General features: G+C 50.4%; 1 protein-coding gene across 3 annotated transcripts in view; it reads left to right on the top strand.

Annotated features, from left to right (window-relative positions):
* SUFU (SUFU negative regulator of hedgehog signaling) overlaps window positions 1-18,000 on the top strand; it is a 98,467-nt gene extending 80,467 nt beyond the window's left edge. For all 3 annotated transcript variants that reach the window (XM_075108159.1, XM_075108161.1, XM_075108162.1), the window contains 2 exons: window positions 7,781-7,849; window positions 11,003-18,000. In XM_075108159.1, the coding sequence (XP_074964260.1) occupies window positions 7,781-7,849; window positions 11,003-11,092 (159 nt within the window). In that variant the 3' untranslated portion in view covers window positions 11,093-18,000. The remainder of the gene's footprint in view (window positions 1-7,780; window positions 7,850-11,002) is intronic.
* Window positions 18,001-24,331: the final 6,331 nt, after the last annotated feature.

Consider the following 24,331-nt stretch of genomic DNA (forward strand, 5'->3'; position numbering starts at 1 on the left):
TCATTCAAGTTGGCAAATTCCTTCTCCTCCTCCTCCACATGGCCTGGCTTCCAGCAGAAATGCTGAGAGCGCTGGAGAGTTTCCTTGCCTTTAGTCCTGATGTGCCTGGTGCCATAGTAATCCCTCACCACTCAGAGGAATGATCAGAGGGAAAACTACTCCTTAGCTACCTCTGCTCTGTGTTTGGGGCAGAGCTACCTTGAGCTGGGACATGCTTAATGAAGAAGGGCTCTTCAGTACCTTTTTCTGCCTTTCTCTGAAAGGCTGTGGACAAACAGTGACTTTCAGAGGCTTCTGACTCAGCAAAGCATTTTCATGATCGAAAGAAAGACTTTCCCTTGACCTCCAGGGCACTTTTTTGCTAATCTTCATCACCCTTCTCATAAGGGGTAGTTCTCGTGCTTTGCAACAAAATGATCATACACATTTGTTGGTACTGTCAAAAAATGCTTTTTCCAAAATACGTCTCTGAGATAAATTGATTCCTTTTCCCCTAAAAACCTTTAAAAAAATCAAAAACAAGGCATCCAGCATGGAAAAATACGTTGAGGCTTAGGACAGCAAGGTCAAACTTCTCACAGAAAATGTTAAATGTGCCTGTAGGCAGGATAGGTACATGGAGGCTGTGGGAAGCATCCAGCATTCAGGAGCTATCAACATGTACTATCTATGCTGGCAGTCACGGTGTGTGGGGGATTACTGTGAACGGGGTCATGGGGGACAATCCATTCTTTTGGTCTGGCAACCTAAGTGAAAAATCTGGGAAAGAAGATCAGACTGAGCCCAATCTTTAAATATTTTCAGTTTGTCCTGCTGAAACAAAAGCCTTAAAGAGACCAAAAGTTGAAAAAAAAATCCTTTTGTGTTGAATGAAACCAGAAATAGAAGGTTTTCTTAAATAAAAACAGAAAAAAAAAATCTAGTTTTGCAGAATGGAGCTGGAGTTGTTAGAAGTTTTGCCTTCTCTTATCAATATTTGAGGGATAAAACACTCGTGTAGGATATGAGAAACTCATTTTATTCCTTTCCTTTTATTTGAACCCCTATTTCTACTTCTTGGCTTTATGGGCACCACAACTATAGGGTATTTTGGTTCTTCCTCAGCTCATCCAATTGGAGTTGTTCCATATCGTATAAAACACTGAATTAGTCACAGAGACATAGAGCACAAGAGAATGACTCTGTTCCGGTAGGGTTAGGACATTCCCCTGGAAATGAGCACATCTGGTTCTTTTTGCTGTACCGCATGTTAAACCATTTATGCACATTGGCATAACAGCAGCAGCAGAGGTTCAAAGCAACATTTGAAAGAGCTGCTCTGATCCTTGAGTTGCTTGCTTGTCTGTGGCAGCTATGGGTCGAGTCCTCTCCTGAAGAGGTAGGGATTAATTTGTGGTCTCCCCAAACTTGAATAGATGTGTTATGCCTAGCGTGGTGAGTTTAAGGACAGCACCCACAAACTGGTTTAAGTCATGTACAACTACAACCTGCTCTTCTCCAAAGCACTTTTATGCACCTACCCCAAGAAAAACCTTCTCAGAATCTTTTGGGTGGCTTCCCCCAAATTCTTGAGCAGGTCTAGGAAATCTAAGCTAGCACTTTTCCAGTAAGTCTATTGTCTTCCGCAAACACTCCCCAAAACCTCGATGGATTATCCCTTTGTGGTGTTCTTCCTCACTGCTGAATGAGACACTGTGAGAAACTTAGACTAGGGTAAAAATGTCCCGTTAGGTCATCATGATCTTCCCTGTATCAATTCTTCTGCAGCATGTTCTCTAGTACTTTGTCAATTATCGTTTTGGATAAGTCAAGTTCTTTCATCCTTCCTAAGCCAACTGACTATCCTGCCACCTAATGCCCATCCCTTGCTATTCAAACTACATTTTGGCTACTTTGTGTAGGTTTCCTTTCACCCACTTGGCATATTCCCTGAAATGCCTGTTCTTCCTTTGCTTTTTCACTCTGAAAGAATTGATATCGCCTGTTGTCTTGGCTCCCTTGTCAGCCCTCTCCCCAGCTAAGCCAAGCTTCATGTGTTGACTCAAATCAGCCCTGTCTGCAAGACAGATCCCATCAGACTGGGCTCTGAGGAGCCCAGGTCCCCAGGATCAGCCTTGTAGTTGGGAATGTCATGGAGAGATCCCACAAGGTCAAAATATTTCAGCGTCATCATATACTTCCTTTTCTGGGATTGTAACATCGTGGTATGAAGCAATAGGGTCCCTGAGGCATGTGTGAGTGGATGTTTTTTCTTTACAAGGAGGGTTGTGAATCTCCTGGAAGAGCAACAGTGGAATTTCCCATCAAAGGTGTTTGTTGCAATACTGGTACCTTTGAGGCTGTAATGAGAGCTGTGGTGGATTGAGGCAGCAAGGTGGCCTCTTGTGACACTGGGCTGGGTGTGACATAGAAAGATGCAGTGACAAGGCCTCTGCCCTGAACCATTTGCAGTCAAAGGAAAGCAGTGCAAAGAACTCCAAGCCAAGGGGAAAGCAGAGACATGGGCCGGGGGGATGCTTGTGGCACAAAGCATGATTCATCAGGGGGTTTTATGGTAATGTTTGCTTTTAGTGGGAAATGCTGATGCACTTTAACTTCACTTTTTGCTGTGCTGTTGACAGGAATTAAGCTGAAACATTTTTAGGGCAAAGGGCTCCTAAAAGTTGCTGGATATTTGCAGATGTAATGGATGGTGGCTTAGGGTACAACTGCTCCACCCATTCCAGGCATAGCACCTGGATGGATGAACAGTTTCTTAGACGGGTTGGTGTGGTTTGCATAGGATTTTATTGCAATGTGCCCCCACCTTCTCTGGCTGAGCTGTATAAGCCAGCTCTGTACTAAGTCCAGAACTAATAAAACATGGTTTCCTTTCTTTGACAAACCTGCTAGAAAAGCAAGTGGCAGTGTTTAATGCAAACAAAGCACTAGGACAAAGTGTGGGATTGTTTGGTTTGTTTCTACGTAGGCAAGAAAAATGGGTATTATCAGTAAAACCTCCCCTGCTTAATTGTCCCTGGGCCAATCACTTGTGTCTTGCCCTGGACAAAACATGTTTCCTGAAGTTGGACAGAGCAGCAGCTCGCTTCCTAGCTCAGCTTCTGAGGGTCTTCCTTGATCGAAGACTTGCCAGCTGTGCCAGGCTTTCAACATCCATGTGACCTCTGGCCCCAGCCAGCCTTTCCTGAGCTGAGAATTTCAAGCCCTCATGGTAGGGTTGAACCCTATAGTGAGAGATGGGGCTGTAAACTCTAGGGTGGTACCTATAAGCTGACTATAAAGTCTTTAATGTTTTACTAAGAGCCGGTTGCTTTCAAAGTCAGCCAAACAGGTCTATAGCCCCATGACCTTGTGTGCATTTTTAGATCTCGCCTGTTTTCATACACTCGCAGCCGTGTACCTGTAATGAGTCATGATACAGGTTTCTCAACTGTCTGCGGGTATGAAAACTTCAACACCAAAAGCTTCAACACAAGCTCCTTCAGTTGACCTGTAGGTAAGAAGGTTTCAGAAAGCTCAGGTAGGACTTGCCACGAGAGGGAGACATCATGCATGCAGCCCATGTTCCCTGAAGACATCTACCTGAATAAGACAGCCTAGCCTGGTATTTTGTAACGTGTCTGGACACATGCAGCTATTAGTGAGATGGTGAGAACCCAAACTGTGGACCTCAGTTGTGCGGTAGATGCCTGTGATAGAAAACAGGGACTTATCTTTTGGCTAGTCATCATCTTCCAAGCATCTGCAGCATGACTAACAGTCACAGAGCCGTAAAGCACACAGAAAACGGAGTCTGGATCTGCTAGCCATGGGATAGCACGTGTCCAGGCCTCTCTGGGTCAGGTCAGGGAGATCCTGGTGTGAGCAGGACCGTGCAGCACTGGAGGAGATGTTTCAGGTACCCACAGCTGGCTGGCGAGGCTGTTCCCTGTTCATACTGCAAACAGCTATTACAAAGGCTGAGCTACACCCTGTAACCAGCTTCGGCAGGCTGGGCCCACAGGAGTGTTTGCAAAGAGCTGTGAAAACACAGCGCTGCAAGCGCCTGGCCGCAGCAGTACCCAAGATGCCCGCCACCGCTCAGCAGAGCTCCTTTGATTCCTCAAGACCAGCCAAGAGATTTCCTGGGAGAAAAGGCCTGTTCGGTGCACATAGGATGGCTTCGTTTGCCCTCCAGACTGCATTGGTTTTTCCCATGGCTGCAGCACAACAGCAGGGCTCTGTTTTCCTTTGGGAAGGGAATAAGGTGCTTCATCATTGTGATCCCTGTGCAGTGTCCTGTTGATAAGATCAGTTAACAGCATCGGAGAAAAACTCTAGATTCAGGTCTGAAATATAAAGTGAACGAGGCCTATTTGTTTAATTTGAGCTTCTAAGGTTTAAGTCCCAGAGGAAATTAAATTAGGTGCCTAGAGCAATGGCAGTCTGTCATGTTTATTTGCTGGGAATGTCACCTTTAATATCATGCACATATAACGTGTGTGTGTTAATGTAATGGGGTATCATACTGTGCAGGAGCAGGCATGCTACAAGAGCTGGAAACCTGAAATATTGTGAGTGAGGGAAGCTGAGATGGGATTGGATTTATTCTCATCCTTCTCTGTAGGAGCGAAGACTCACTCACCGGCATGAAGGTGGTTTTGCTGATTGCAGGTGGGGAAGGCAGCCTGATCTATGAGCGCAGGCCTTAATGCTCTTGGGCCGTTTTGATTGGGCTAATTCTAAGAGGAGAAATCTTGTCTAGACGTGAATCCAGGATGACAATACTTCTTGCTTCAAAGCCCTCTTCAGCAGCTGGTGTGCTGCATACATATGCCTTCCTCCTGCATCCCTGGGAGACTTCAAGAGCTCTGGTTTCCTGTGCTGAGGGATATGGCTGCTTATACGTTTGGTTACTCCAGTGCTTCGGAGATTCCCTTCTTGTCCAAGAAGGAGAGCAGATCTCCCCAGCGGTGTGGGGTGGTAGACTTTGGGGTGCTTTTTTTCTCACTCAGGCTGTGAGTGACACACTGTGAATGTCAGTGCAGCAGTTTGTCATTGCAGCCTGTGATGCCTGCCCTCCACCAAAGTTAACTGTCTCTGCAGGGCTCGCAGAACGGTGCTGAAATCTTTTCTCAGTGCGCTGCATAGAGCAGGCTGCCATTGCTTTGATCCCACAAATGCAGTCCATGAGGCAGCACAGCTGTGGACTCCTGTCCCGCTCCACTTGTCAGATGCCTCAGGGAGCCAGTTCAGCTCACTAAATCAGTGAAATTGGGGTTTTTTCAGCTGGATTACCAAAACTCATTGAGATGGGGCAGTGAGATGCAGATGGGCTCAGCCATCTCAGGGGGCTGCACCACCGATCAGTCCTAGCCACAGTGTTTCACCTAGGTTTGTCCTTACTCTGGGGGTCTGTGGCTCAGCTGGGGCCTGACCTGTCCCCTCCTTCCCTCTCTCCACTCTTTGCTGTTTACTGCTTCACACCCTGGCTTGTTTTCCTCCAGCCTCAGAGCAGCTGGCTGCCTCACACACGTGGTTCCCATTTCTCTTCTGCCTCTGGCACCTTGGGAGCGCCCAGGGGTCTTCCTGCTGTGCTTGTCTTCTGGTCCCCCTGCTAAAGCTGTGACTCCTCATTCCTGCTCTCTCACCCATCCCAACCTCTGGCATTTTTGCTCATCCGTGGATGGCTGAATATTCATTTCCTCCTTGCCTGATTGCTGTGAATACCAATTCCTCCTCCTTTTTCCGGCTGCTGTGTAGATTTTGATGCCTGCCAAATTGTTTTCATTCCCTCACCCCATGGCAGGCTGCACCTCCGCAGAAACCGATCTGCTCCACGCAGAGCCCCAGCTCCCCACCCAGATCTTCCTTCTGAGCTGAGTGATCAGGTTGCCCTCCTGCCACTGACACGGACAGACTGCTTCCTCCTCCTGCAAACAGTCAACAAACGAGTGTCTCCAGTTCAACAGGCAGAATAGTTACAGGCTCCTGCAAGCAGACTGCAGTAGTTTGCAGTAGTACTGCGTGTTTCAGTGCAATGTTTCTCAGCTTGCCAGTCTGCAGATAGGTGCCAGGTTGCAGAGCCTGTCCAAAGCAGCAAGCTCCTGGCTTCTCACTGAAGCAGGGTATTTTCAGGCATGAGGTAGGATCAGAAAGGCCTGAGGGAGATGATTGCATCCACGCTGAGCAGTTTGGTCATGAATCCTGGCCTGGAGCCTGCTGTAGGTTGAAGCTAAGCAAAGAGGGGAATGTGGTGGAGAGGGAAAGTAGCAGTTCCCTCATACCCTGGGAAATCTGTGTGCAATGGCAGCAGGGTGGCACAGTTGAAGGGGAGAGAACCGCAGACACCTGTTAGTTCTTGTATCTGGATTTGGTGTTTTTGGATCTCTTCTCTTACCAACCAAAGGAAGAAAGGGAGACCAGAGTCTTCCCTTTCTCTTTCTGTCCAATAGCCCCGCTCGTGTGTTACCAAAATGGAGCCCAGAGGCTTCCACTTGCCAAACAGCTGATGGCATCCTGGTGGTCACTCACTCCCTACTGATGTTACAGGCACCAGGGAGCTGGTGGGCATGGGAGGTGGCTTCCTACATGGAGGTGGAACAGCCTGGCTGCCCCCCTTCCAGACATGGGCTGGAGGGGACAGTTTGGAGCAGTGGGGCAGGGCACTTGGCTCTGGCAGTGTTTGGTTCTGGAGCAGTCACTTCTCCAGGAGTGAGCACAGGGCTCGTGGCTGGGGAGAACAGGGAAAGGGAAGGGTGAAAAAGGGGGATGGTGGTTGCTTCAGGATGGAAAGCAATGCCAGAGACAGGGGAAAGGGTGGAGCAAAGGAAGGAAAGGAGGAGCAGGGGGAAAGAAACAAACCTGTAGGCTGAAATGGGAATAATCAGCTGGATACTGCTGCAATTTAACTCCCAGGAATGCCGCTCCAACGCCCCCTCACTGCGTGGGGATGTTTGCCTGGTCCCACACTGCCGTCTCTGCTCCTGTGCCAAGCCAGCTGGCCTGCCTGGAGCTCTGGCCTTTATGACTGTTGTGAAGAGAGGCAGGATATGTTTGCTTTTGGCTATCACGTGCTTTTTTTAAAGAGGGTGGGAGTTCCTCCCCTTGAATTCCTGGGGATGGTTTCCCCTCAGTGTCTCTGATAGGGGGCTCCTTGGAGCTATGGTCATGGCCCTCAGCAGGGAATTTTGACCCATCAACAGCCACTTTCCTGGGCTGCTTCTTCCTTGCCAGCCTGGCCTCAAGATAAGCCAAAAGCTTTCCCAGCACAGGCACGTGGGATGGGCACATATGATACAGTGTGGAGGTACCTAGTGTGGGCACCTCTGGGAGCACCTCCCGTACCCAGCATCTGGTTCATGTGAACAATGTGCTGCACTCAGGTCAGAGCCCTTCCCGTGCCCAGAGCACCAGCTCTGTACGGGGCTGAAGCGCTCCCTGCACTGCTGTTTCTTGATTAAACTGTGAGCTTAACTTCAATGGATCAGATGAAAGAGGCTCTGTCTCCACTGTCTCTCCAACAGTTGTTATCTTGACCTCTTTTCCTCCTTCCCCACTCTGTCTGTCTAAAGCTGAGCCTCTAATTTTAGACTGGGGAAGATAATTGAGGGTCAAAAGATTGATGTACAATTTTAACATTTTTTTGCAGTGGTTGGAGTGGGAGGCAAAGTTAGGAGCTCCTTGCCCTCAAACCTTTGTATTGCGGGGAAGGAGTCTGCTCTGCAGAAGTTGTTCTGTTTCATGGCAGTTAGCTAAAACTAGGAGTGTAAAGGCATAAACTACTGTATTTCCTTTGCAGATCCTATTGACTGAAGAGTTTGTAGAGAGAATGCTGGAAGATTTAGAAGATCTGAATTCTCCAGAGGAAGTAAGGCTGCATCATTCCCATATCCCCCATGTACTGTCCCAGAGAGCTCAGCCCGTCCGGCAGCTTGCCTTTGATCCTCCCCTCAGCTCACAGGCTGCAGCCCTGCCCCATAGGCTTGAGGCCTTGCTAAACCTTCATATCTGCTGTGAACTAAGACACTAAGAGAAGGGATTGCAAGAAATACGGGGCAGAGATGGGTATTAAGGGAGACTCTGCATTTTCTTTCCACCAGCATCCTTCCCAACGTGGTATCTGAGCTCCCCGAATCAAAGCAGTACAGGCCCTGGGCCAGGCGGTGGGGTTTCCTCCATGCCATGCATACTCTCCTCAGCAGCAGCTCCAGGCACACCACCTTCCCTGCTTTCAGAAAGGCTGAAAGTGGTGGCAGCACATTTACTGCTGACCAATATGTTACAGGGGCCTCCTTTTTTGGGTTTGGGGAGCAGGCAGGGGCTTTTTCACATCTGCTACTTGGCCTTCACCTGCTGCCCCTGCACGGCGTGCAGAGGACCATCACCAGCCTGAATGCGTTATAGCAGCAGCCAAGGGAGCTTTATAAAGCTTTGCTGTGCAGTGCTAAACTTCCCCTTGCCATGTGATCTCTTCCTGGGGAACATTTAACACCCTGTCTCCCATGCATGCCATATAAATATTCTGCTTGACTTCAAAGAGCAGTGGCAGAAATGACATGTAATATTTTTAATCCCATTTTTTACAGCTCCCTGCAGACTCTAAAGAAACTTTCTTTGGCTTGTAGAGCAGCCCTCCCATCCCTCTCCCTGCTCCCCTCCCCCCAGGAAAATCTCAGGGCTCTAATTGTTTAATCCAGAGTTGATTTAATGCCAGGGTGTTCTTCACTGTGTGAGTGAGGGGAGCACGCTGCTGGCTGTGCAGTGACTTTCAGGCCAGCTTTTATCCCGTTAAACCTAATCCAAAGCTCATTTTTGCTAGTGACATGGAAGCCCAGGAGCACTGTGGTTTGAAGGCCCTTTAGTTAAGGCTTTGGACGGCTCATGTTCCTTCACTCTCTGCTGAGAGGCAGAGGCAATGGGCATGGCAGCTCCTGGCACAGCGAGCAGGCACTCAGTTCTGAGTTACTGTGACTTTGCTAAATTAAAAAGTGAAAAACAAACAAATGTAAAGGATGACTTCTCCAAGAGGATTGCTTTGGAACCACTCCTGTTTATAGAAAGGAAAATACTTGAGATGAAATGTGATCTTTCAGCATCCAGATTCCTCCAAGGATTTGTAACTTGCAGAATCCCGGTTTGGGCCAACTGAAGGCATTCCTCAGCAGCCCTGGCTATTTCTGATGATATTCATGTGGCAGAACGAAGCATTGCAAGGAGAGTCTTTCCTTTGCTACATAAAGAGCCACCTGTGTTACGTGAAATTTTTCACGTCCACTAGACATTGAGCTCCTAAGAGTCCCCTGGGCAGTGTATGGCCACTAGATTATATGGTGCAAGAAACATGCAGAGCTGGACTTTAAAAAAAAAAAACAACCATAAGTGGGACTTGGGCTGTTTATGTTTCCTAGAGGAGAAAGAGTGGGAGTTTGTGGTAGCCACTGTCCTGAATGATCCTCCTGCTGTGCCCCCAGATCATGGGTCAGACCCTGAAGCGCCAGCCTGGCGTACTGAGGTCAACGGGTACCAACTACAGGTTACCCTCGTACACAGCTGCAGATGGAACAAGGTCAGGAGCAAATTAATGTTAGAGAGCCCTTGCTGTGGAGCAGGCAGCTGGAGGGGATCTCCTTTAGCAGGAACCTGCCACTAAGCGTGTGTTAATGTCCTCCAGAAATGGGGCACTTACAGGAAGAAAGACAAGTAATTGGAAAAAGATGGATGATTTGCAGGTCACTGTTCCCTTGCACCAACTTTCTAATTCATGTAGCCCCTGGGAAGCTTACAGTGCTGCTGGCCTTGGTCTGAGGACTCTCCTAGGAGAGGACCACTGTATCTGTAACCGTTGGGAATTGTCACTGGTCGTGTGGCATCCCAGTGAGCTTTCTCTCTGGGAGTCCCGGCAAGGTGTCAGGTAGTGCTACACCGTGGGTGCAGCAGAGTTTTAAAAACAAAATCATCCTGCAAACTGGCTTCCAGAGCTATCCCCCACAGGTTTTGAACCCTCAGTCTGGGTGCTGGGATTGCATGAAATACTTGTCCAGAACTGGTTCCCATCTAGCTGTGGGGCAGATCTGTAGCCTAAGAGATTCCACCCCCCACCTCCCACCACGCCACCCAGAGCTGTTTTTGAGAGATCTGTGTGAATGCATAGGGCCTTAGTCAGGGGTTGTTGTAAGGCTCCTTGGATATCTGTCCCCACACAGTGATAATTGGGATCAGGGATGTTGGGGTGACTTCCCAGCCTAAGGCAGGGTGCCCTGGAGCAACGTCAGGATGGGCCAGTGCACTTGCCTTGTTTGGGAAACACTGGCCAGAGACAGTGCTGTGTAAACCAGACTGGGGCAAAAAATCTCCATTCCCTGTGCTTCAATCTATGTTTGCAAAACAGCCTCAGTAGCCGAGTGCCTGTGTGAATATGAGGCATTGTACTGGCACTCTGCGAAGCCTTTGTACCAGAGGTGGGTAGGGCTGGGCAGAAATGCTGTTCAGGCACGCTGGCTCTCCCCAGCCAGGGCAGCACAGTTTGCCTTTCTCTGGCCATTTGCAAGCCTGTCACCTGGCAGAGCCATGCTAGCTCACTTACATCTCACTCTGTACAAGCAAGAGTTTGAAAGCTGCCTTAAGTCTTCCTTTAAAGCAAACAGAGGGCTCTGGGAGGCTGGGGTAGGTGAAAGGAAAGAGACATGGTCAGGTAGGAGGGGAGATACTTGTGCTGTGAATTTTCAGAGAGGTCAGGGAGGGGAAATGGTGATGGGAGCAGAAACCCTCTAGAATCCATCTGATGAAATAAACAGTGCTTGGGCTGAAATCTCAGAGCTTTACTTTGGCAGCTAAGGCACGGGCCACATTATCTAATGTCCACTGCTGTCCAAAACATACCAATGGGGAAATGTTTTCTTAGTGGCCTCTTGTTTTAAAAAATAATAATAACATGGGGCTGCCTGCCTTTACAACAATTTTGGTTTTTTTCTGTGCAGGTTGCAGCAACATACATTAACTGGTTCTCTTTTCTGTCTTACAGTTTAAACTTCCAAAGGAGTACAGCTGGCCTGAAAAGAAACTGAAAGTTTCCATCTTGCCAGATGCCGTGTTCGACAACCCACTGCATTAGAGCTGAATTACACCCTTCTAACAACTGGGAGAGCCAAGTTACTGTCCATTACCCAGTGACTCACAGGATAATTAATGCAGTAAAAACTCTGCCTGCAAATAAAGGAGTTTGCTGCACAACCACTGCAAACAGAAGAGGAGCTACTCAGCACCAGCCCAGACCGAACTGAGCCCTTTCCTTTATCCTTCCCAAGGCTGAGCTCTCTGGGAACAGCCTGCGTATGTGTGAGTGCGAGTGAGAAATATTTAACTATGAAAATTAGTAGTAAGAATCCTTTCTCTCTCCTAGCTACAGAACTCCCCTCTGCCTTAGCCCAGGGTGTAGACGCTCTGCACGCCTGTATTTACACATGCATTTCTGCCAGGTGCGAGCCTATAATCCATGGATTAAATGTTCTTTACGTGACTCTGGAGTCCTTTTGTTAGCCAAACTTCTACTGACTGCAGAACTGTTCTTCCATGTGCTATTTTTTTTCTTTTCAGAAACGGAATGGTATTTCCCCTGTTTAAAGGAGGCCAAAAGCTCACATGCTTGAAGCTGAACAGATTTAAAGATGAACTTTCTAGTCAGTCAAGAAAAACAAACCCAGATCCTCCCTGCCCTCAAATTAGGCATGTTTGAAGTGTTGGTCTTGGTGCTATTAGCTATGGTATCACTGCAAACAGAGGCAACTTTATTCTCGCGCATCCTGTCCTTGTGCCTGAACCCCAGGGAAGGTCGCAACCTCTAGTTTTGCACAAGCAGGAGGAAAAAAGCTACCGGGGCGGGGGAGATCTCCTGTTTACAGTGTGTTTATCTTTAAAGAGATACTGTCAAGTATTTTTTTCCTTGCTATTGTACAGAATTTGAGAAGCTAGAAAGGACCGTTTGTTCACAGGGACAACTTCAGCAGTTCTGCAGGATCCAGAGGGCTGCCTGGAAGCATATGAAATGGAGATCTCCACTGCCCTGGCATAGCAGAGAGGAGACTCGGCCTTAATAAAGCCAACTATTCTCTCTGTTCCAGCAGGGTTGTGCCCTAGCACAGCTCCATTTTCCATCTAGCCTTGCTGTGGTGGCTCTTCTTGTTGCTGACGTCCCTCCTTTCAGACAGGTTTGAACTGTAAAGCATCAAAATCAGTTTGAAAATACCTTCTCTCTAGATCCCTCTGGCTTCCTCCTTGGAGCAAATATGGTATGTAGAGGAGACAGTCTCTGCAGGGTCAGGTTGTGTCTCTGCATCAAGATGCTGGCCCCTGTGGATGTGCTGCAGCAAGCCACCACAGGCTTTACCCGCTATTGTTGTTGCAGGTTGTTTCTGACGGGTGTTCCCCAGCCTTCCTCTGCCCATTGTCTTTTGGTGACAACTCTTCACTCCGTGTCAGGGGAGGTGCAGCTTTCCTTCCACCCCTTTCTGCCTACAAGCTAACTGGGTGATGTATGCGCAATTGCTGTGTGATCCTAATACAAGTATAACAAAAGCTTTTAACACTTAACTCCCCTGATCAAACAGCAAAGTCCAGGGGCCTCGTAGTACCCCAGGGTTGGTTTTCTGCTTGTTTTCTGATTAGATGTTTTTTGCATATATTTGAGGCTGGTTGATGTTGGTCAAGAAGCAGAGCTAGGAGCCACAAAGCTTTCCTTGAAGTTGCTACAGAATTCCTCTGTGGCCTCAGGCAAGTCACTCAATGTCTCTGTGCAGAGAGGGTGATTATTGACTAGAGGGCCATAGGACCTACTGAAGCATGCCAGGGTTTGCAGGGGAGGGCGTGCTTTGTGTACGAAGTAGTATTTTTATTATTATAATTGTTGTTATATTATAATTTAAGGCAGGCCAAATGCAGGGTCCAACACTGCTCGGCAGAACCTTCCTTTCTGCAAAGCTACGAAAGCAATTTACATGTAAATGAGTTTGTCATTTTGTCTGAACTCAGAGGATCATCTTAAAATCCTGCTGTGAAAGAAAAAACTTTCAGATATCTGCATGTGCCAGCCAGAGTGATTTCTGTGCTGTGTCAGACTGCATTCATCCGTGGGATCTCTTGGACAGTTTTCATTGTCCTGGTTAGCACTAAGCATCCCTTCTGCACTGTAGATGCAGGGGACAGCGTAGGCGCGAAAGCAGCATGAAAATGTACCAGCCCAGCTTCAAAAATGATGTGCCCAAGTGTCCCACCACAAGATAGTGAACAATCAGAGGATTGTGGCAGTCAGGAAAAAGACAAGGGCAGCAACTACAATTTTGTCCCAAAGCCATCCACCAACAGTAGCCCATGGACTGCTCTTGTACGAGCTTGCTGGGGGTGCCTGTAGCAGAGCTGGCCCATTGCCACGATGCTGGCTGCTCTTCCTTGTTTCCAGATGCTAGCTCTCATTAAAAGGAGCTTAAAATCCACATCTTAGTGGAGAAGGGACATTTGGAAGGTCAATTGTTGCTGTTCCTGCAGAGATCAGCATGGGGCAGAGAGAAGTCCATCAGACCCTCTCTGGGCTCTGACACACATCTGGAAAGCTTAGGACCTCCTGCCCTATGAACTCTTTGAGCCTTCACAGCAGGGATGCAGTGCTGTACGCAGGGAGAGCACCTCCTCCAAGCTGGCTTGTGCTCCAGTTCTGCCTTTCTTATGTGTATGTTTTCCTCACCATATTTACTCTCATCAGACGCTCTGGGTTGGGTTTTCATTGACTTCAGACGGAGCACGCTGAATGCATTCGAAAATCCACTCAGTATCCTTGTGTGTGTGTATTTTTGTTTCATGTCATGTATTTATATATAGTTCTGTGTATTTGAGTTATGAACAGGTGGCATGCCAGAAATCTCTATTTCTGAGACAGTTTCTCGCAGATCTTTGCTGGTAGCCAGATAACAGTTGAGGGGAAGGTTTGAAGGGAAGGAAATTAAATCTTCGTGTTTAGTTAAAGGGAAAAATATTAGACAACTGCTAAAAGAGAAATCTCTGTCTTATTGTTATATCAACTACAAGAGAGAAACTGGTAAAAGTCAGCCCTTAAGCTCCACAGTCATGTCACTGCCTCTCAACAGTTATCTAAGAATAAGAAAGTTGCTTGTTACTCAGTATCGTGAAGAGCTGTGCACACACACGACCTCCCCTCCCTGATTCACATCAAGTTTGCAACCGTGCCAAAGGCTTACTCATTGGCAAGTAAATGAGATCTCGAGTTTGGATATTTTCATCCTGGGGAAAGAGGACATGCCTGTGTGTGAAGGAAATGGAAAAGAAACCTTTGTATTTTAGTGAGCAAGTAGTTTGAAAAAGGGAAATGCATCAGTGTTAATAGACGCCACGGTATTTTTCTAGCCCAAACCTGCCGAGATGGTAGGCCCACTGGTGCTGGTTTTTTCTAGATTGTGCAGAAGGTCTGAAGCAGAATTGTATGAAACCAAAACTTGTGAGGCTTGTGTTGGCTAAAGATAGTGATCTGAATGGAAATGAACACAGCTTAGAAGCAGCAAGTACAGGTTTTCTCCCTCCTGGAGAAATCTTGCGATGCAGGTCTATAGGGATATTTCCAAAGATGAAGAGCCTTATGGCAGACCCATAATGCCTTGAAAATCCAGCATGTGACAGCGATTCTGAAACAAGAGAAGTCCCAAAAGCCAGGACTATTCTTCCTCACAACTCATGATTAAAAACAGGAGAAGGAATGTATAGTTTCAATATTAAAGTATGTGGGATAAGCTCTGAGCAGAGCAGTCAGTCTTGTAGCTGGTATGACCTAGAGTGATATTTTCAGTGGCTTAGATAGGTGGTGCCTGCTGTGTAAAATGTCTTTGAGAATGGTGATATATTGGTTTTACTGTACACAGATTTGCCAACAGTGATTTGAAATTACATTCTGAAGCTCTTCACTTCAAATATTCAGTTGCTCTTGGATGGCTTTTGAAATTACACCATCGGGTCATCAAATAGTCTGTGAAGAAGTGGGGGTTGTGGTGAAAGCGATGCTTGGCTTGGAGGGAGCAGATTGCTGGGGAGAGGCTGTGTGGTGGGAGAGCAAGTTAGCAGCCTCCCTCCTGCACCCGTAGCTTGGGCATGTTCAATGCAGCGCAGTCCTTGTGCATCTCGCACATTGCAAGGGGAGCTAACATGGGTGCAGGGAAGCCAGAAACCAAAGTGAGAATCATCAAGGCCTCAGCACAGCATGGGGTCCCTGCAGGCAAGTCCTCTTATTTCCATGGAAAGACCCATTGAAGTCTTACCGAGTGCAAGGAGCCAGCCACGCACGTCCTACTGCGCGTTCACACTCTGGCCTGTACCTGCCACTGATGGTAGAGACTGCAAACAGCCAAGTTAGTGGCATGTGAGCTTGAGTCGAAGATGGGAAGTGGCAATGTGGCTGCTTCAGTCTCATTTGTAATTTTAATTAGTGTGGGGTGGGGAGCAGAGCTTCTGCTGCGCTACCCCTCGTGAGAACCTCCAGGCTGGTCACTGAGCAAGCTATTGCTCACCCATTGTCCACTCCCTTCGTAAAATGTCACCCCAGCTCCTCGCAAAAACCTTTCTCAGATGCTTCACTGGAAAATGTTTGGCTGCCTGCATGCTTCGCAGGATGCTGGGTTAGATGACAGGTCAGCATGGGATTGTGGCTGCTTGGCTCCTTGTCTGTCCTGATGACTACTCCCTCCTCCTCAGTAGGCATCAAGAGTCCGTGACGCATTTTTGCCAACTTGTGTCTGGTCGGAGCAAGGCAGCATCATGTCGGGTGGTGAGAAGAGATCCGCAGATCTTCTGGCCAGAGGAAACCCTTAGGCCTGTGTGTTCAATTTTCCCTTAGGCCAGGGCTATGGCCTTGCACCCTGTGGCTCCGCTGTATGAAGTCTTGGGCTTCAGCCCCTGTGCTATGGCAGCCAGGCGAGGAGGGAGTCCAGCACCGTGAGAGCCCTTCCACTGCCCAGGGACTTGATCCTTTACATAACTGCTCTCCATTTAGAGTATATATTGTGCCTTAATTTTCCTTGTGAGTGAAGCTTCAAGGGCAGATGTATTGTCAAGCAATCAGGAATCCCTTTCTGTGCATCTGTCCCTATCAATAAATGCCAGCCTGCGCAGCAGCCAAACTGTATCCAGAACAATCCTGAAACGCACGTTTGCTGGTAGGGTTCACCTCCCAAGATTTTAAAGCTGGATTTAGTTCTCTGGGACTGGGGCAGTTCTTCACAAGCTCTGTAGCAACCTCCTATTTTTATAACATTTTTTTGTTTGTGCAGTGTCTGCTTGTTCTCTTTTCTTTTTAAAAAAATACCCTTGTGTTTGACATGAGTCCGAAATTTCAAGTGGAGAATAAGCCTGAGGTTGCAAATGTGTTTTAAACGGAGCCCCGCGTTGACCTGTCTCTCTCAGGCAGTGAACCTGTCGTGTATCGTGCTTCACCACCTCTTCATTTCTACCATGATTCTGTTTCCCCTAAAATCGCTGACAGACCATAAAATAATCATAAGCGGCACATGAGTTCAGAAACATAATTTCTAGTCTGCTGTGAAAGTAGCCCCTTCCCTTTCCCTTGCTAAAAGACCACAGCGTCATTCACTGTTCGGCTCGTAGAGCCCCAGCAGTGGGAGACGAACATCAGCCCAGAAAGGGCTGCACGTGGCAGATGTGGCTGGCTGGTGCCTGCTTGTTTTTAAACTGTCCTGATGCTATGTCTCCCCTCTTTAAAAAGAGGAAGAGAGAGAGAAAAAAAACCCCAACCTCAAAAAGCTGGAGGAAAATTTCCTGCCGATTGTTGTGTTTTGCAAACACTGGTCTTTTCTCTCGCCCTCTCCCTCTGCTCCTGGTGAGGCTGGAGATGAAAATGGCTCCTTTGTTCCTTTCCCTGGGGCCCAACTGCAGCGAAAGTGCGGCTCCGGAAACCCTCTACCGAACAAGCAGCGAGGGTGGGAGGGACTGAGCTGTCGCCGTGTGCGGTAGGTCCTACATAAACACGGTATGTGCTGACAATGCCGCGGGCAGGATGGGCACAGAAGCGCAGAAGGACTTTGCGGTGCTGGCAACGAAGCTCCTGCGCCGTTCCTCCTGCGGCAGCAAGCGGGCTGCGAGACCCGCGGGGGGCAGAGGAAGGGGAGGCGGGTGTGAGTGGCCATGTCGTCCCGGCAGTGACTGATCACAGGCTGGGGGGCTCCGGCCCTTTTGTTCTCAGCTTTTGGCTTTCCCTGAAGCAGCAATTCACAGCCCCGTGGAAGCAGACGGCATCCTGCTGGGGGCTCGTACTGATTTTCTGGCCCTGTGCCGGGACGCTCCTTGCACCCATCCAGCCCTGGAGTCCCAGTGCTCTGTGTTGGGCCGTGGTCATGTTCCAAACCCAAGCTTAGTCATTCAAAACCCTTCTCTCATCCAGCCCAGGTTGGACACACTGGCTTTTCCCTTTTTTTAAAGGGGTGGAGGTTTTGCCACTCACTAGGGACGCTGCTTGTTTTGTATGCTGGACAATTTCTGCAAAACCTAGAGCAAAGGCAGCTTCCCAGGGTGGGGGACCACAGCAAGCCCTGACCATTGGGGCTGCCCTCGCAGCCTGGAGGTGAACCTTTCTGTAGTTCAGCTGTGTGCGTGTGCGAGAGTGTACGGTCTGTGTGCGCGGGGTTGCATTGAGCGAGGAGCCCAAGGATGCTACCGATGGGGCTGGAAGGAGCCCGCGTTTCTGCAGCAGGTGTATCAGTACCTTGTAGATGGCCTTTCTTCCCCCTCCCCTCCTCCTTTTTTTTTTATTTTATAAAAGACAAAAAACAAATGGAAAGCTAAACTAGCAGAGGTTTTTAAATATTTTGTATTAGTTTCTAATGTAAATTCTGACACTGTTATTGCAGTGCTGGGTGGGTTTCACCTGCGCGTGACTTTTTGTAATATTTTTGTGAATCGCTAAACTTTTTTTTCCTCCTGTGTATTCTAAGTGCATTAAACGTATTTGCAGAATTGTCAGTGTCCTCTGTGGGCAACTTGGTGGGACCACCTGCCTCCCGCTTGGTCCGGCGGCTGCCTTGGCAGCCCCTTTCCCTCCGCCATTCCTTGGTGGTGCCTTCTCCCCCCAGCCCCAGGGGAGCGGGGTCTCTTACCCAGACCTCACGAGTGCAAGCATGGGAGAGAAAAGGGGTCTTCCTTCTCCCAAAAATCCTCAGCAAAACAGAAAACTAGGCCTTGCCCAGTGCAGGATCCTCTGCGAACATCCCATGAGCATCTGCTGGCCAAACCCCTTGAGCTGGGGCAGCGAGTGCTCTGGCAGACGGGATTTCAGTGCCGTTGGGACGAGCCAGGGATGGGGAGCGCTCGCACGTGGGTCCAAGGATGCAGCTGGTCAGCTGAGGGATGGCAACCTCGTCTGCCGCTGCAGGAAGGAGGGAGCTGGGTGAGCGTTAGATCCACACTCTCGTCCTCTGCCAAGTGCCTCTTGGCTTCAGCGGGGTTTGTGGGGGTGTGGATGTGCGTGCAGAGACTGAGCATGTTGGAGAAGAGACATAGCAAACGCTTATGAAAAAATATTACTGAGCTAACGTTGCAATGATTTCCCAGTAACACAGAATGATTTTGCAGTAATCTTTTTACACTCCTTAGTAATAAATTCCTTTAAGGTCAGAGAGAAGAAGGGTGGAATATTGGGGGGGTGTGTGGGGAAGGGAGATCGCTGTGCACAGAGGAAGGGTGACAGGGAAGGGAAAGGATTTGTGGGAGCTGAAATCCAGCTTTGCACAGGTTTTGCGCTTGCTTTTCAGGGGCATTATCTCAGGCCTCCCTGCATCAAATGGGGAGCAATCAGCAGAAGGGGTTCCTGTGAGGATTTGTTTTGAAGTTTGGGGTGAAAACCATCCTTTCCTGAAGAGCCTCTCCACAGCTGCATCCAGATATGAATTATCCCAGCCCCAAGGCAAAGCAGCAGGATCTCTGAGCGCCACCGGTGCAGAGCAACCCATGCCGGATGTGCTGAAGAGAACGTGGCCATAGCTTGGCGCAGTTTCATCATGTCGCTTGAGGAAACCTCGCCCCTGGGGGAGCAAGCGAGAAGCAGCCTGAAGCTGGTCCCCTCACCCAAGCCCCACGTGCCCTTTACCTTCCCAAGCCTTGAAGCATTTGCAAGCGAAGGGCCACCCCGCTAGGACATCCCAAGAAGGATGGCAGAGCTGGGGCTGGCCGGGGACCCACTGCTCGTGCAGTGCTGGGAGCCCTCCCTGCCGGCCCCCGGCCACCCCTGCCCCTGGCGCTTGGTTAATTCAGTTAATTAATTAAATGGTCCACCTTCGCCGTCCCTCTGGTGGCTGGGCAGTCCCACCTTTGCAATAGCACATCCCAGCCGGTCCCTTGGTTCAGCTCCAAATCTGGATTTGGGGGATTGGGTGTCCCTGGGGGGCTGCAGTACAGTGGGGTGCCCCTCTCCCACTGTCACCCTTCACTCCAAGCTGTGCCACTGGCGTGGCCGTGCCCGACCCAGGCAGCCTCCCCGCCCCGCCTCCACCCCAGCCAAAAGCACCTTCGGGCAGTGAATTTAATTAAGGTTTCTGAAAAGCGATGTCTAGGAGCCCCTCCTGGATCTGCGGCTCTGAACTTCATTAGGAGCAGTTTGTTGCTAATAATGCCGGCAGCTTCTCTAATTAATAATGGAAGGACTGCAAGCAGATGCCAAGCCAGGAGAGGGAAGGGATTTGTTTGTTTATTTCTCTCCTCTCTCTTTTTTTTTTTTTTTTTTTTTTGGAGTGCAGAGGGAGGGCTGGGGCTCGTTTCCCACCTGAAAAGTGAATGGTGGTTCCTGGGAACCTTGGCAGGGAAGAGGGTGCACCTGCAGGGTGGGCAGGGGAGACAGGGTGGGACGGGAGATGGGTCCCCACAGGGCAGGACAAGGGGGCAGCCCCCATGGCAAGGGGCTCCGGGTCCCATGATGCTCCCTGCCCACCCAGGGAAGAGCCAACGTGGCCACTGGTTGTGCTGGACTTGGGCACCCAGGGATGGTCCTGACCACCAAACTCCCTCCTATAGCATCGCCCGTGCAGCATGTCCCTTCCTGTGGCATGTCCCCCAGCCCACGGTGGGATGGTGCAGCCATGGGAGGGTGGGTTTCTCCAAGCTTTAACCTGCCTGGTTCGCAAGGATGTGTCGTGCAGCACCCAGAAATGTGGGCTCACAGACGATTGGCACACCAGGTCCCTCTGGATTTTTATTTTCCCCCTCCTTTTGCCTCGTTTCATTCCTGCTTGCTGTTTCACCCAGCCGGAGTTCATGGCACAGCCGTCCGCGGCAGCACCTGGGTGTGGAGGAAAGCCTCCCAGCACGCCCCAGCGCGCAGGACCTGACACATTAACACCCTGCGCTCCTGGGGGCCCCGTGGCCAAGCAGTAACCGGAGAGGGGCCTGAAGCGCTGCGGGCGGCCAGGCTGGCTGGTCCCACTGCCTGCCCCTGCATGGGACAAGCACCCCCTGCCCCACAGCTGAGCCTCAGGGACAGCCGAGAGCTGGCAAGCGTCCTCACCCTGCCACAAACTGCAGCCTCACCATCCATTGCAGGACACCAGAACCTGGCAGGGGTGGGAGAGGCACCGTAAGGAAGTCCTATGTGTGCCCCAGCTTCCTTTCTAGGAGCCCACAGTGTGCCCAAAGGCTCTGGCTTCTCCAGATAGCTCCCAGAGCCACTGGTCCTGCTGCTGGCCAGAGTTTGCATTGGAGAAAAAAATGGCCATCTCTTGCCCCAACACCTCATCGCTCATACTAAGTGAAGCAGCACATGAGACAGGCCATGGCAGCGTGGCTGGCACAGCCTCAGTGCGGGCTTCGTCCCCTCAGTCCACCCACTGCTCGCCTGCGGCAGGGATGCACTGGCTGCACGTCCATTTCAGGCAGCAGCCATTGCTGCAGCAGCTTTTCAAGAAGCCTAGTTTGGGTTTGGTTTTCCAAGGGGAAAGTATTTTTAATGCCCTTTCCCATCATTCACACTTCCTCAGACTTCCCACACTCCTGCCACAAATAACCCGCTGGAGGGCAGCGAGGGAGGCTGCCCCATGCTGGAGATGCTTCTCCTGCCGGAGATGGGGTATCTGGACCGGAGGGCCCCTGTGGGACGGGAAGCAAAGGGGAAAGCACAGTTAGATATTAAAAACCTCCAAGAGTGTCTGAGGCCAAAATGACTGGCCAGCCCCAGCTTCCCACCCACCATCCCTGGGACCATCCCTGCCTGCTTAATGCATAAATCCCTTCCCTGGCTGTTAAAACGCTGGAGCAAACGCGAGGCTGTGGCACCTCATACTCCCCACTTTCTGAACAGGAACATTGTCTGAAGTATCTGGCAAAAGGAGAAGAATCAAGGCAAAAGGCTCAGAAGCAGGGGGCGGGGGGGGCTGGCTGGGCCGCGTGGCAGGGAGTGTTCCCGGGGGCGCGGGGCAGCGTGGCAGCCTGCCCGGCCCCGGTACAGGCAGCTGAACAATAACGCAAGGCGTCGGGAACACGCTTAGCGTTGGGAATCCCAGTCCTTGCCTTAAAAGGAGATTTCGGGGGATGCTTTTATTGGAAAATTGTTTTCTGATTATTCAGCTTATTGAGAGTTTTATTTCATTATTTGCAACATGACGTGAGGGGGGCTTCAGCTGCGCACGAACAGTAATGGCCAAGGATGTTTCTGTGGATTTCCAGGCCAGAAGAGCCCATTAAATCATCCTGTTTGACCTCCTGTGTTTGCAGGCCAGAGAATTTCACCCAATTCCTCTCGCGTTGAGCCCAATAACTTGTGTTTTTGATTCAAGCGGGTGGTCCAGGACGACATCCTGCCTTGGCTCAGTGACTTCAAGAGATGAAGAATCTGCCACCAACTTCCCTTGTTTGTTTGTCCTAGTGGCAAAAAAAACCCTGCACCCGTGAGAGCAACACCCCGCTGCTGACTTACTGCAGATGAGGACGCATCCCACGTGCTCGGAACATTTTTTGGGTAAGGGGGATGCCCACATCACCCCTCGGCCAGCTCTTGCCACGCAGGTGTGCTTTCTGAGCTGCACGGCTTAATACAGATAAATAGCGGGATCCCTCCCGGCCTGCCGTTAGGGAGCAGCTCAAGAGTTAATAAACTTCGAACAGATGTGACCAACATGTCAAGACATGAGAAGTATGTGGTATGGATGTTTATAAGTACATCGACAGAAGGCATTCATAAAAGGTTATAAACCATGGTAATAAGCAACCCATCAACTTGTTTGGACTCTAACACTTGATTAACCATTTATTAAAAGGTGCAGTAATCATTTATAAGCCATAAGTGGGACCAAACGTGAAGTACAACTCTTTTTATGTTAATAGATGCCTCAAGAATTTCCTCTCCCTCTGCGCTGTGTTTTGGGTGGTTAAAGGCTAACGCTGGCCTCCGGGCACCCCAGCCACTCCTTCATGGCGTGCATGGGCTGGATTCACACCAGGAGCCGCTGTGGAGGGAGCACGGGTGCCCCCACCCAAGGTTTGGCAGCACCCTGGGGTTTTGCTCATGGGGAGCCCTGGGTTTATTTTGGGCTGGGTCAGCTCCACAAGCGCCCAAGCATCCCTCCAGGGACTCCAGGAGGGACCTGCCCGGTGGGTTTGGGGCCACCCTGGCAGTAGGGAGGGACAGGCAGAGAGGCACTTGCTGCCCGGCAGTTCCCTTAGGGAAGGCTGCCTAGGCAGAGCCTGGTGGCAGGGCAGGGCAGTGGGCAGCACAGGAAGCCTGGCGGCTCCTCGGGGAGACGAGGGCCGCCAGTGGCTGCGCAGGCAGGAAGGGCTCGAACGTGTCTCTCAGGCTGCCCACGGGTCCCCATCGGACCCCAAGAGAGGGCTGCACAGGGACAGCAAGCACAAAGTGCTGAGTTGAGCAGGGTGGATCAGGGACCAGGGATTTCAGAGGAGCTAAAACTGCCTACCCTGATCCCCTGGGGCACTGGGGTGCCTGGGGGAAGGAGCAGAGCACAGGGAAAGCTGGGAACCTGCTCCGTGCACTCTGCTGCACCCCCTGCATCCCCCTGCATGGGAGTCAATCCAAGCCCCAGGCTGCCGACGCACTGGGATGGGACAGAAACGCCTCCAATGCAAAGGCAGCTTCATCCTTCTGTCAACAGGACCCTCCTTTTTGTTTACCATCACACTCCTCCTACCCCAGACAGACCACGTTTTCCTTCCTGGTATCTTAACGAGACCTAAACCCACAATTGCTCCCATTACACAACCAGGAGTGACAGTTTATTAGCAATGCTTCCTGACCTAATTTACACTGATATCCTCATGCTCTTCCCTTCGCTGTGGGCAAACAGACCTTTAGGTTTTTGGAGAGAAAGGAGAGTCCCAGCAGTGGAGGATGCACGGGCTGTGGCTCCAGGGCGAGCCCCTGCCCTCACCCTGCCTCAGTTTACCCCGGCTGCACCGAGCTGGGGCTCAGCGGCACCGCTGGACTCGGGGGCTGTGGGTTTGGGCGTCGCACGGGCATGGCGCTGGCAGATGCTCTCTCTGCCCTTCAAAGGAAAGCTTGGTAGCTGCCTGGCAGGGGGCTTTTTAGCATGCATGTGGCGCTGGGTCATTTGGCTGCAGCCAGCTTTTAATTGCAGGGAGCATGCAGAAAAGGAAGAGGAAGGCTGAGAAATTGCTCCAGAGTGAAGATTGCAGAGGTTACACCTCAGCCCTGGCAGGGACCGCAGGGGCCTTCTGGTGGGAGGGCGGCTGAACCAAACTGCAGATGGGAAGGGAGGTGGTAGGATCGTACCTCGCTCCCACCCTCAGTCTCCCGTGGTCGGATCTAGGGTCGGCAGCTTTGTGTCCCCAAGCTCATTGCTGGGCTGGCAACACTGAGAAGCTCTGTCTTTCCCCCAGGGAGATGCCCAGCTACAGTGTGGGAGGTTGTGCCAGCACTTGATGCACTGGGGGAAGGGGCTGGTGCAGAGGGAGAAACGGGGCCACCGGTAGCCACAGGTTTTGGGTAGAGGGGTGCTGCTTTCTCTAAGGAAATGCCCCAGAAAGTGACTTTTCTACCTGTGGCACAGCCTGAGCTTAGGGCAGCGCCAGTCTGGCTGGGGCTGTGGGGAGGGATTTGCTCCTGGCATCATCTTCCCCTGCCCCGGACCTGCGGGTGGGAAACATGGGACCCCTGCACAGATCCACCACTCTGTAGTCTGCCAGCGTTTGCTAGCAACCCTTCCCGACCCTGTTAAGACTCATGAGTTACTTTTAACCCCGGCCAGTGCATTTTTCAGGGTGCAGGGGTGAGACTGCCCTAGAGCCCTGCTGCAGAATAAGAAAGACCAGGCGAACCCCAGGGCTGGCA

Source organism: Phalacrocorax aristotelis, chromosome 12 (genome assembly GCF_949628215.1).
Source record: "Phalacrocorax aristotelis chromosome 12, bGulAri2.1, whole genome shotgun sequence".
NCBI classification, from domain to species: domain Eukaryota; kingdom Metazoa; phylum Chordata; class Aves; order Suliformes; family Phalacrocoracidae; genus Phalacrocorax; species Phalacrocorax aristotelis.